This window comes from Balaenoptera acutorostrata, chromosome 6 (genome assembly GCF_949987535.1).
Source record: "Balaenoptera acutorostrata chromosome 6, mBalAcu1.1, whole genome shotgun sequence".
NCBI classification, from domain to species: domain Eukaryota; kingdom Metazoa; phylum Chordata; class Mammalia; order Artiodactyla; family Balaenopteridae; genus Balaenoptera; species Balaenoptera acutorostrata.
This window is the reverse complement of record NC_080069.1, coordinates 124950260-124962959: the sequence shown is the minus strand read 5'-3', so window position 1 is coordinate 124962959 and position 12700 is coordinate 124950260. Positions and strand designations below refer to the sequence as shown.

Below are 12700 nucleotides of genomic sequence, written 5' to 3'. Positions count from 1 at the left end.
CCCTGCCTCCTTGGGGGCTCCCTTCTTCACATCCCTCCTCCTTCCCCTTGCCATGTGACTGGAACCGCGCAGGAGCTGCCCCTCGCCCTGCCTTGTTACTTAACTATCTGGTTTTAAACATCTTGCTGTTTACAAACTCCCTTGTGAAAAATATGAAAGAGTAGCTTCAGCCACTTGAAGACAAAACTTTCTTTTAGAAACTAGTTTTCTTAAGTCTGAAAGTAATACATGCCCACGGTTAAAACAAGTTCAAATGGTGCTTTAGGACCCAAAATGAAAAGTAAGATCTTCCCCAGCCTGTCCCAGGGAACCTCTGTTAAGGCCATTGCCTGTCCTGGCAGGGAGGTTCTGTCCACAGAGCCCCACCCCTTCCACTACCCTTCCTGGGTTAGGAGGTGGCGCTTCACAGCCTCCTGGGGCCCACTGTACCTTCTCCTGGACCTGAAAGAAGTCAGCCTGCCTCAGGGCCTTTGCACCTGAATGGCTCTTCCTCAGAAAGTCACGTGACTTCCTGCCCCACTTTGCCAGATCTCTCCTCACAAGTCACAGTTGGGGAGACCTTCCCATCCTTTTCTGTTCCTTCGTGCCTTTCTACATTCTCCCCTGCCTGACTTCCCCATGAGAAGTAAACCCCATGAGAGCCGGATGCTGTCTGGTTGGTTCACTGCTCTGTCCCTCACTTTAGATCCACGCCCAGCACACAGTGGACACTCAGTCAGTGTTTGTTAACGGAACGAACGTGTTGGACCCCAAGCCTAGCGCAGCGACTGGGCCACACAACTGTTCGGGAGCACGTGCTGAATGAGTGGATGGTCTACTCCTGTAGCCTGTGGCAGTGTAGGGTGGCCCGAGGCAGAGGCTGGAGCTGGACGTGGAAGGCAGGGAAGCAGGGAGCAGAGCAGGCTCTACAGCCCAGGCCAGAGTCCACCCAGCTCTCACTGCCCCTGCACACGTGCCCTGGAAGGCAGGTGTCAGAACATCAACTTGGGGTCCATGTTGGTCAGGGTAGCCCCTAAATCCCACCTCAAGGCGTGGGTGAAACTGAGATCAGCAGGATTGGGGCGATTGGCACTGGGGAGCCAGAGGCACCTGCAGGGCCAAGAGCACGGGAGCTGACCCACCCAGGCAGCCGGGGGCACAGACACGCGGGAGTAGCAAGGAGGCAGAGGTGGGCGGCGACTTCCCAGACCCCTGCCAGGGGCACGCTTGTGGCCGTGAAGCCACCTTCCCTTTGTCCTAGGGCCTAGTCCAAAGGGTTCGGGGGAGCAGGACCCCCCCCAAGGCCAACAAAGTTCCTGGTTGTCATTGTGGGAGTGGAGGCCAGAGAGCCCTGGGGTCCGCTCTGGACTGGAGGCAGGTGCCCGTCCCTCCTCCCACACCCCGTGCTGGGTGGGGACAGAGGGCCCCAGGGCCCCTGCCCACTCCAAGGAGCTCCAGGCTGGCACGGTGAAAGGTACAACTAAGGTGGCTACCTCAGAAGGTTTAAGGGCCGCAGAGGACCTGCCTCGCCCGGGGCTCTGGGAAACCGCCCCAGGTGACAGCAAATCTGAAAGCTGCCGGTGGGAAAGTGGGCCAGGCTGGAAAGCAGCTTGGAAGGAGGAAATGATCAGACTTCAGGATAAGAAGGACACAGGGGCCACGCCTTAGTCCCACGCCCAGAGCTGGCACTGACTCCACTTGCTTCCCTGCCTTCCTCCAGCGCCTAGCCAGGGGCCATGGAAAACCCACAGACCAAGGGCCAGCGGGGGCCACCTTCCCCACAGCCCTAGATGCCCTGAGAGGCCTTTGCTTCCACGACACAGCGGGCACAGGCTCACAAGGGCCCCAGTCTAGCCTGGGTCCCGCTGGTCACGTGGCCCTGAGAGGCAGCAGCACCGCTCGCTGGCCGCCGGCCTCCACACCCACACTGACCCCCACAGAGCTGTCCCCAGGCCTCCCCCTCACACAGGCCTCCCCCTGGCTTGGCATCCCACACAAAGATGCTCTTTCTGCTGCAACCTCCAGGATGGTTTCCACTGAGCACCACTGTGGACCAGGCCCTGCTTCCAAAGAGCACAGGGCTCAGCCAGGAGCAAACAGGAAGGGTGTTCCTGGTAGGAAAGCCACCAAGTGCAAAGGCCCAGAGGTGAGAGAATGCCAGTACCCTAAGGATAGGGGAGTGGGGTGGGGGGTGGGTGTTGCTGGAAGCAGAGAAGGAGGGGGGAGATGAACTGCAGGACAAATGGCTTGAATGCCCCCTGGGACTTTGGCTGGCGCACTTTGGGAAGGCAGAGACGGACCAGTCTCCATGGGGTGACTCCAGGCTCACAGCTTTCTAGGTACCCCCCAGATTCCTTACCACAAAAGAGTCCTCACTTTGAGGGGTAACCCCAGGGGAGAAATGGACCCAGGACACTCCCTGGCCAGGGCAGCTGCCCTTACAGCCTGAGACACAGACCAGTACCTGGGGCCCAAGGACACAGAGACCCAGGTAGGCAGCCAGCCAGAGGGTGGAGCCGAGCCCTGTGCCAGCAGCCTGTCTGGAGGAGGTGTTTGGCGACTCTTTGCTGTTTTACCCCTGAAGGTGGACAGTCTGCTTCTAAAGCAGCAAGTATCACATGTGCAGTGTTCAGTGGCAAGGTGCCAGCTGCGTGTAGAAAACTGTCAGGGGAGGGGAGGGAGCAGGGCAGGGTCTGAGGACAGGCTGTGGCGAAGGCAGGGGTCCCAGGCAGACAGCATCTTGGGTACTTCCCTGGTTTGGGGGAGGGGTTCCACCGGTTGGTCCTGAGATGGCCTCCCAGAGCTGGACTGCAGGCTAAGCCCTGGCCCCTTCCAGACTGACCAGACGGAGTGACCACATCCCAGCTGGAAATGAAGCAGGGGCGGTGGTGGCGGCGGTACACACGGCTGCCTAGCTGGCCTGAGGAGGCCACGAGAGCCCTAGGAGCAGCTGCAGGAAGTGACCAGCCAGAGTAAGGGGCCAGAGCAGAGGATCTTGCGAGCAGACGGGAATCTGGGGACACGGGAAACGTGGCTTTGTCCTGCAGCCGACAGGAAAGGCCAGGCTATCCCCAGGGGCCAGAGGAGAAGCTAGCAGCCGTGGGGACAGAGAGGCCTCTGTGAGGGGAAGCGCCCAGCTGGCTGGAGCCCACAATCCTCTTGGGGCCCGCCTGGCGCAAGAGAAAGGAGCCCCAGGGTTGCGACGGGGGACCCTCAGCGAAGAGCGCCCAGGGGAGCTAGAGGGGGAAGGTGGGTGTCTGGAGGGCTGTGCTCCCCATCCTTATCCCAGGAGGCCACCTGGGGACAGGTTTTCTGCAGGGCGCCTGGCCCCGCCCTTCGGAGAGGTGGGTTGGGCGGCCAAACCCGGCAAGGGCAGAACCGCAGCGGGAGGGCTGGTGTGGTGGGGGTTGGGAAGTATAAGGGGGCCGCTCAGGGGTCCCTCCCCCACCCGCGAGGGCAGCAGCACCGAGGAGGTCGGGAGGGAGGCAGAGTTCGGGGACCCCTCCCTCTACTAGCCGGGGGCCTCCGCGCGCCCCCGGTCCCTCCCGGCAAGGCGGGAGCGCGCGAGTCGCCGACCCCTCCGCTCGAAAATCAAACCGGGCTGCCGGCCTCTCAGCCAATCGGAGAGGAGATGGGCCAGCCTCGGCCAATGGCCGCCGCGAATGCTAATGAGCGCTGACGCCGCGAGGAAGCCCATTCAAAAAGTCGCAGCTATTGTCGCGGTGGGTTGCGTGCCGCCGGGCCCGCCGTCGGGCCGCCCGGGGACGGACCCTGGGCCACGCGGGGACCAGCCCGGGGCGGGCCGAGGACCGAGGCCTGCCGGCGGGCGCCCATGGCCGGAGCCGCAATGGCCGAGCCCGGCCGCGGGCCGCCTTTCGCGCCCGCGCCCGGCACGGAGGGTCTGCCGCGCGCCTTCCTGCAGAGCCTGCGCACCCTCTTCGACATCCTGGACGACCGGCGGCGCGGCATCGTGCACCTGCGCGAGATCGAGTCCCGCTGGCAGGGCGCCGACGCGCGCGAGCTGCCCCGCGGCGTGCTCGAGGGCTTGCGCCAGGTGGCCCCGGCCAGCGGCTACCTGACCTTCGAGCGCTTCGTGGCCGGCCTGCGCACCTCACTGCTGAGCGCCGACGGCGGCACGCGGGCCCCGGCGCGCGCCCCGGCCCGGGGAGGCTGCCCGGCGCGGCCCGGGGGGCAGCCGCCGCCGCCGCAGCGCCTGGTGTTCGCGCCGGCCGACGAGCCACGGACGGTCCTGGAGAGGAAGCCCCTGCCCCTGGGCGCGCGCCCCCCGCCGGCCGGCCCGGGCGGCGCGGCCCGGAGCCTAGAGAAGCTGTGCAGCCCGGCGGAGGCGGCGCCCGGCCCGGAGGAGCCCGAACGGCCCCAGGGCGCGGCGCTGGAGCGGAGCCCGAACACGGACGCTGGTGAGTGCGGGGCGGCGCCCGGCCCCGCCTCGTAGCTCCCTTCGCCGGCGCACCGGAGAGGTGCTGCCTGAGCATCTCCCAGCGGGGGACGAGAGCGGGCAGCTCTTCGTCGGCTTCTGAGCCTGGAACACACCTGGCGGCCTGGAGGGGAAGAAGCTTCGTCCCCATCCCGGTGTGCTCAGGGACCCTGGCCAAGGGGCTGGTGGGTGACTCAGCAAACCCCACCAGGAACCCACTCTGTACCAAATCCTAGCGGGGCACCAGGGAACCTGTCCAGTATGAGGGGGCTCTCCACCTCCAGTAACTGCCCACACCTGGGGACACCTGGGCCTTTGGGCTCACCTGGTGACTTAGGCAGAGGCAGTTCTCACTGGTGTAGAGGGAGGACCCCAAGACTGTGAAGGGCCCTTGCTGCCTTCTTGGGTCCCTCTCAGTCTGACGGCTCCGCCGAGAGGCCTGGGCCCACTGCCCCCCTCTGAGGCCAGGGCAGGCAGGAGCTGCCAGAGGTGGTGCAGGAGGACCTGGCGTAGCTGCCAGGAAAGGCAGAGGGGTGGGTGGTCTCCAGCCCAGTTTTCCAGGCCTGGAGCCGTGGCACCTCTGACACCTGGGAGGGACCGGCCACAGCCCCTGGGGATGGCCTGGCGTCCGGTCCACTTGGCAGGGACAGGAGATGGCTGAATGGTCCCCTGTTTGTCCCCCAGAGTCTGCCCTGGGAACAAGACCTGCTTTATGGCTGTGGGCGGGGGCTGGGCCCCTCGGCCCATTCAGCCCGTGCAGGTGCAGGCCTTCCACCCGGGCAGCTGCCAGCCCTTTCTGTGCTGCCCACCGCTCTGCCAGCTTCGCTGGACCCCCCCGCCCAGGCTCGGACATATTCCCCAGCCCAAGACTGCCAGTGGGAGCTGCGGTGACCCCCTAGCCTCCCTGGTGAGCTAATCCAGCGGCCCCCCCCCCCCCCGAGGCTGCGGGTTCCCGCACGCAGGTTCCTCCCTGTGCCCAAGGTGTGTGCAGGGGGAGTGGGCTTCTGGGTGTGGTTGGCCTGAGTTCAGGGCTGGTGCAATCCACGCGGCTGCACACAGTTGGAAGTCAGCCGTGAGGTTGGGGTTTGGAGGCCTCAGGCCTGTCGTCCCACCCGGCTTTGCCCTGGTGCCCTGTGTGACATGGGGTCCCTTACTGCAGCCCTCTGAGGTCCAGGTCCGGAGTCGGGCACATGGCTGTTGCCCACCACGGGGCAGTGTTCACACCAGTCCCTCTCTAGGCTTCAGGCCAGGGCTCTCGCTGTCACCTTTTACAGGCAGAGGCCCAGCCAGGGCGTGTGACATACTCTTTGGGTGCCAAACCTTGAGCTCCAAGAGCCCCCTAGCACCCCAGGAAGAGAAAGCCCTCCGTGTTCACAGCTTCCCAAGCCCTCTCAGAGGTCCAGGTCCTGCTTGCCGTTCCCTCTTGGGGCTCAGAGTGCAGGCCGGCCTGAGCTCCCTAAGTACAAGCTGCTCTATCAGGCCCAGACACGGGTGGTGATGTCTCTGCCTGCTGGTCAGCCGCTGGGCGTCCAGCGTGCCGTCATCTGGGGGTCCCGGGGCTGCTCTGCAGACCAGCCCAGGTGTTCCGGGGGTCCTGTCCCCCTCCCCCCGCTGTGCCTTCTCTGCTTGCCGGGCAGCCCGGCAGGTTAGAACGTGGACTCGGCCTGCTTGGAGCCTGCCCGCCAGGGCTGGCTGGTGGCCTGCGTGGCCACCTGGCGCCAGCCCTCTGGACGTGACCCTAGCAGGCATACCTGTGCCCCCTTCTTGCACCACCCGCCTACCCCTGTGCCGGGTGGGGCACAGGGCTGGGGAGCCGGTGGAGGGTGCCCTCCTCACCTGCCACTCCTCCCCTCCTGGGCAGCCCTGCACATACTCCCCCATCCCCCAGGAAAGCCTGCTGGCCCTCCAGGAGGCTCTCCCAGGGAAGTACCTGGCCTTCCGGCCCCAAGCCGACTGCAGCTGGCCACGTTTGCTGTAGGAATTGCCTGCTGAGGGCACGGCTGGTGCACACATGCAGGGAACTAACTTTATGCTGCAGTCACCTTCCCGGGAGAAGTCAGGTCTCCACCACCCGTGCCCCACGTTTCTCCTGCGTGAACTCCAGTCACCCTTAAAGGGCCCGGGCGGACAAGGAGAGAGGAGTGGAATCCAGAGGCCACCTCGCTGGCTCCGTACCTAGCAGCCTTTGAGCCCCTGAGGTGTGGGTCCTGGGTGTGCACAGATGAGCCAGATGAAGCCCCTGCCCTCAGGGAGCTCACGCCTGAGGCGCGCGTGGTGTGTGTGCAAACATACAGCCTCAGCGGCCACACGGCTGTCCCCAAGGCAGGTGTGAGGGGAGCTCGTGGAGGTCGAGTGAGGCCCAGACCCCAGCCTGGCACCGGCGGGGGGAGGAATCCCAACGCATGCAGGCCGGCACACCTGGCTCTGCATGGCTCGGGTTGGTTGGCAGGGGGTCCGGGATGGGTCTTTGCGGGGCTGGGGGACTCGAGCTTGACTTGGCAGGCCTGGAAGTGAGCCAGGCCCTCGCCTCTGCTGCAGATGCAGTGGCCTGCAGGGCCCGGGAGCTGGGCGTGGGGGACGCCCGGTGGGGTCCCCGTGCCCGAGGGGAACGTCGGAGACACACCATCACCAACGGTGTGGACTGCGACCTGGTGAGTAAGGGCCCGGGGGGCTCGGGGGGGCTCTCCGTCTTGCCTGGGTTTGGCCTTGGCCCCCAGATGTGGCCTCCTGGACCACCTCTCTGCCCAGGAGGGAGCACCTGGTTTCAGGTTCTGGGGGATTCTGTGGCAGGAACGTCAGCAGTTCTAAACCTCTCTCCCCATCCTGCTTTGAATCCCCTTGCGGGACGGCCCACGGCCAGGTCAGCAAGTCCTTTAGGGGGAACGTTTGGCCGCCTCCCCAGCACTGCGCTGGCCCCTGCCCGCTTCCCTGCTATGGTAGGCCGGCCCACCAGCCGGGGGCCTACCACTCGCCGTAAAGAGAGGGGAAGGTTCCCCTGGGGAGGGCTGCGTGGAGGGCCTGAGGAAGGCCAGGCCCCCCCGGAGGAGGAGCCCCCCGGAGGAGGAGGGGGGCTGTGCTTCCCAGCGCAGGAGGGCTCACGCGAGTACGGGCGCGTGCACACGGGCCGGGCCGGTGGGTCCGTTCCTGTGCGGGCTGGTTGTGAGTTGCGGATGGGGGCAGGTGCAGGCGGTACCCGGTGTCACACCGTTGGCATGGTGCGTGCCCGTGTGTCGCAGCTGAAGCAGATGAAGGAGCTGGAACAGGAGCAGGAGGTGCTGCTGCAGGGCCTGGAGATGATGGCACGGGGCCGGGAGTGGTACCAGCAGCAGCTGCAGCGCGTGCAGGAGCGCCAGCGCCGCCTGGGCCAGAGCAGGGCCAGTGCCGTGAGTGATGTTGCCCAGGGCTAGGCTGCCCCCCACCCCAGGCAGAGTGGCCCTCCCCCAACACACACAGTGATCGCCCACCCAAACCCGGGCACCCCCAGCTGGGCACAGCGGCTGACCCTCCACCCAGAGTGCTGGGCCAGGCCCCCGCCGCCGCCCCCCCCCCGTGATATTCCCCACCTGCAACACCCCTGGGCTCCCTCAGCTCTGAGCAGTGACTTCCCCCCACCCGTGGGGACCCCCCTCGAGGCATTGGGGCTGGCCCCGGCCGGCCCTGCTCTCTGACCACCCCCCCCCACTCTCCTCCCAGGGCTTCGGGGCTGAGGGGAGCCCCCGCCTGCTGGGGCAGCTGCTGCCCAAGGTGCAGGAGGTGGCCCGGTGCCTGGGGGAACTGCTGGCCGCGGCCTGCGCCGGAAGGGTGAGTGCTCCCCAGACCAGCTCGGTGCCGCCCTCACCCTTGTCCTAGAGGCTGTGGCAGGGCTGCCAGGCCTGCCTGACCGTGCCCTCCTGTAGGCTCTGCCCTCGTCCTCCTCAGGGCCCCTGGGCCCTGCCCTGGCCCCCGCCTCGCCCTCAGTCCCCGGCTGGCAGCGGCAGACCATTCTCATGCTGAAGGAGCAGAACCGACTCCTTACCCAGGTGAGCTGCGGGACGGGTGCGTGGCCGGGGGCTGGAGGCTGGGCAGGCCCTGACTGCCCTCCTGCCCGCCCAGGAGGTGACCGACAAGAGCGAGCGTATCACACAGCTGGAGCAGGAGAAGTCCGCCCTCATCAAGCAGCTGTTTGAGGCCCGTGCCCTCAGCCAGCAGGACGCTGGGCCCCTGGACTCCACCTTCATCTAGCCAGCCCCAGGCACGGACGTGGGGCCTCGCGGCCTGGCACTCAGCCCTGGGCGGGCGGGCACTTCCTTGAGCCCCACCTCGGAGGCTGAAGGCACCCTGGCCAGCCCGAGCACCGCCCTCCTTCCTCCCTTCCAGTCCGGGCTCCCCTAACCCCAGGATGTTCTGAGACCCCAGACGTTGACTCCATCTTGGTCTTGGGGGCCTGACCTGGGGTGGGACTCCATCATGCCAACACACAACCTGAAGCTGCTCCTGCCACTGTCAGTGGACAGCGGGGGACACCCCCTCGTGTTCACCAGATCTGGACAGCCCTGGGCAGGCCTGCCCCTGTGTTTGCAGCTGGTGTGTCTCCCCTCCCACCTGGGGTCTCCAGTGGAAGGCACTGATCACACAAGGCTGCGTTCCCAAGAGTGGCCAGCAGAGGGCGCCACATGCACTGATGACTGTGGCCTTGGAGGCCCCACTGTGGTGTCTCACATGGGGCCTGGAGTAGGGGAACCTGGGGCGGGCTGGGACACCTGCAGGTCCAGTGGGTGATTGGCCCCGGGGGTCCAAGGGCGTCTTCCCCCCCCCCCAAGGTTAGGCGGCTGTCCCTCAGCCAGGAGCAGATGGAGGGTGGTCTCTAAGAAGGGGGGGTCTGCTTGTGTCCAGTTCCAGGGGAGCCCCGAGGGCATGGTGTTGGGGATTCACTGGATTCATGCCTGGGCCAAAGCTGGCCTGCTTGGTCCTCCCCACAGACCTTAGATGCTAAACAAACAGGTTGGCCTTCATCCCTCCTGGCCCAGACTCCACCGAGCAACCTGTGACCCAGGCCCAGAGCCTTGGGCCTGCCAGGTGACCTAGCCAGGGCTGTGGTCACCAGGGTGGCTTAAGTGTGCCCCTCCCTGGGGAGGGCCCTGTCCCCAGGAAGGGGGTCAGCCTGGGCCTCCCAGACCTGCCCCAAGGGGCCTTGTAGGTCCAGCAGCCTTGCCAGGCCCTTCACCAGATTCAAGGTTCCCCGGTATGGGGACCTGCACACCCTCTATCCCCCCACCCCAGCTTGGCCCTGGGTCTGGATCACAGGAAGGGGGTCCCGCAGGACTTAGGAAGAGGTCGGCAGTGGGTACCGTCGGGGGTCCTTTCCTGCTCTAAGGGAGACCTCCTGCTCAGCTGGGCCTGTGATCACCCCGAGACGGGCTCCATGCTCCCCTCTGCCGTCCCCCGCCGACCCCCCAGCTGAGCGTACACGGGCATTACAGGCAGGCTGAGCGGTCAGGGGCCCTGGACACGGTGCACGCGTGTATGTGTGGAGCATGGGACCTGCGGCCTGGAGGGGTTGTGTGCAGAGCTTCCCACAGCCCCGGAGTGGGGGCATGGCCTGACCACAGAGGACGGGTCCAAGGTGCAGGCGGCCACTCCCCGCCGGGCCCAGCTCCGCCACACCGGCAGCGACCTGGCCGGAGCCCCTCCCCACACCACACTCGGGGCCAGTGGGCGCGGGGCTCTGGGTGTGCGGTTGTCCCAGGTCAGACCCCAATCCGCCCAGCACACAAGCTGCCCTCAGAGGATGGGGGTGGGTTCTCCTGCGGGCTCAAGCGCCCCTGGACTTAGACCTCCTGGGCAGGTTCCCTGAGATGGAAGGGGAGCTGGTCCTGAAGGGCCAGATCGGGCCTCCAGCACTGAAGCCTACCTGTGGTGTGGTGACTGGACGAGTGCCTGCCGAGGAGGCATCCTTCCAGCCATCAGGTAGGGGCCCGCCCACCAGGACCTCCCCAAGGCCGCCCCTTTCCTGGTCCCCCTCCCGTTGCCCACTGCAATCCCGTGACCAGTCCCCCCTACCTGGCCAGGCCCTGAGCCCACCCTCACTAGGAGCCCCTCTGCTCGCAGACCCTCCAAACAGCCCTGGACAATTCCAGAACGGAAAACTGCGCCGCCCCTGCTCCTAGCCCTTCCTGCACCTCCTCATGACGCAGGGCAGACCCCGGCCCCGAGCGGCCTTCAGCCTCCACATCCCCCACCTCCAGCCCTGCCGACCGCCGGGCTCTCCCGTCTCTGGGCTTTGCAAATGCTGTTCCATCCCTGGGAACACCCACTTCCTGCCTCACCTGACTGGCTCCTGCCCAGCCCTGCACCTTGGACACAGAGGGAACGAACCTGCAGAGGCTGAAATGGCAAAGGGGGTAGCCTTTGCCCTGAGGGGGTCTGCTTTCCCCCTGAGGTCTTCACGGAACTTGGGAGGCAGGACCAGAACCCAGTGTCTGCCCCAGGGGTACTGCCCACAGAAGGCGGACCCTTCAGCCGCAGGGTGAGTGTGGAAGAAACCCGCGACTCAGGGAGACGCCTCGTGGCGCTGGCTTTCCACGCAGGGCGGAAAGTGCATCCTCTTCATTTGCAGTCTGAAATCAGGCTGCCTGTGTGGCCCCAGAGACCCCAAGGGGAGAATTGTAAGTGGCCCCCGGTTGGCGGGGCCCAGGCGGCTGGCGGAAGCAAAACATCCTCGCTAGAGCAGTGAGCGTTTCTTAGCCATGCACGGGGGATGTTTGGGGCCGCGTTAAGTCTTGGGGGAGCTGTCCGTGCACCGTAGGATGTTTAGCACCATCCCTGGCCTCTATCCACTAGATGCCAGCAACACACACACACACTCAGTTGTGATGACCAAAATGTCACTGGACATTGCCAGTGCCCAGGGGGCAAAGTTGCCCTTAGCTGAGCATCTGCTCTAGAGCAGTGCAACTCCACCAGGCCTCAAGGATTTCCTATGGACCAAGTTCCAAGGAAAATGAGTGTCTCCAGCTTAAAAAACTTTTCACAAACACCACAAGGAAAGAATCTACCATGAGAGCCAGCAGAAACAGCAGATTCTGTAGCCATTTCAGATATTCAGTAATCAGAGAACATAAAATGGCTATGTTTTGTATGCCTGAAGAAATAAAAGAGATCCTTGAAAATATGAACAAGAAATAGTCTTTATAGTTTCTTATTCTGTTTTAAAAAAAGTGTAATCTTTTATTCTATAAAGGTGACTGATAACATGAAAAAGAATCTAATAGAACCAGGAATTTAAAATATATATAAAAATTTAAAATTCAAATGGACTTCAGATGGAAAATTTCAGCATAGCTGAAGGGAGACTTAGTGAATTGAAAGACAGAGCTTAGGAAATGGTCCAGAACACGGCCCATAGAGACAGAGTTGGGAAATATGGATGAGAGGAGGATCTTGAAAGATAAGGGGGAGAGGGCTGCTTGTCTGATTGGATTTCCTGAAAGAGAGGCTAGGGAAGGAGGGACAACATATGAAGTTAAACTGGCTTAAATTTTTCCAGAATTGGCTAAAAATATCAATTCTCAGATCCAGGAATCCCAGTGGATCCCAGCCAGGATGAATAAAAAGAAGTGACATTTTCTCTTAAAAGATTGTTAAAGACATTGAGGGAGACACCTCTAACCTTTACTGTGGGGTTGGGGGCAGGTGGGAGGGGTGAAGAGACAGTTCAGGGAAAACCTCTTCTGGACAAGTTGAAAAGTGAATGGATACCTGAACCAAGCCTCAGATGATGAGTAAGATAGAGGCAAGGGAGCACATGGGCCATTCCAGGAATGGAGAGGTTTGGAAGAGGAAGAGTTCAGTAGGTGTAGAGCCAGGGCATGATGGTCTATGGATGGAGTTTGTACTTTTTCCTGAGCTCTGTTAGAGAGCTATGGAAGGATTTTAGTTGGGTTGCATATGTGTGTTTTATGTAGCTTATAGATGTTTGTTATAGAAAACATAGAAAATAAAAATAAGCAGAAAAAAAAATTGTTAAAGAATCCAGAAACAGAAAAACAATTTTCTACAAAAGAGCTGCCACAGTGACATCAGAGGCCAGAGAGAGTGAAATGCCTTCAATGGCTGAGATTATATACATAATTATTAACCTAGAAGCCCACGTCCCGAGAAACTGTCTTTTGAGGGTGAGGGCAAAATAAAAACATGTTCAAACAAAGTTGAGAGTTTACCACCAACAGCACTTGACTAAAGGAAATTCCAGAGAAGGATTTCAGAGAGAAGGTAAAATTCAAGAAGGAATTGTAGACCGGGATGAGT

The 12700-nt window shown here is 62.9% G+C and overlaps 1 protein-coding gene across 2 annotated transcripts; it reads left to right on the top strand.

Moving 5' to 3' along the window:
* Nucleotides 1–3474: 3474 nt before the first annotated feature.
* SAPCD2 (suppressor APC domain containing 2) lies at nt 3475–11566 on the top strand. Of its 2 annotated transcripts, XR_009008747.1 has the most exons (7): nt 3475–4397; nt 6953–7065; nt 7651–7797; nt 8108–8215; nt 8311–8433; nt 8507–10360; nt 10502–11566. XR_009008747.1 is itself a non-coding variant. In XM_007182738.2 (6 exons), exons 1-6 carry the CDS (start codon nt 3812–3814, stop codon nt 8633–8635), a joined length of 1206 nt encoding a protein of 401 aa, XP_007182800.2. In that variant the 5' UTR covers nt 3475–3811; the 3' UTR covers nt 8636–11566. The 2 variants fall into 2 exon arrangements, 1 of the variants encoding a protein (XP_007182800.2); XM_007182738.2 differs by having other exon boundaries at nt 8507–11566.
* Nucleotides 11567–12700: the final 1134 nt, after the last annotated feature.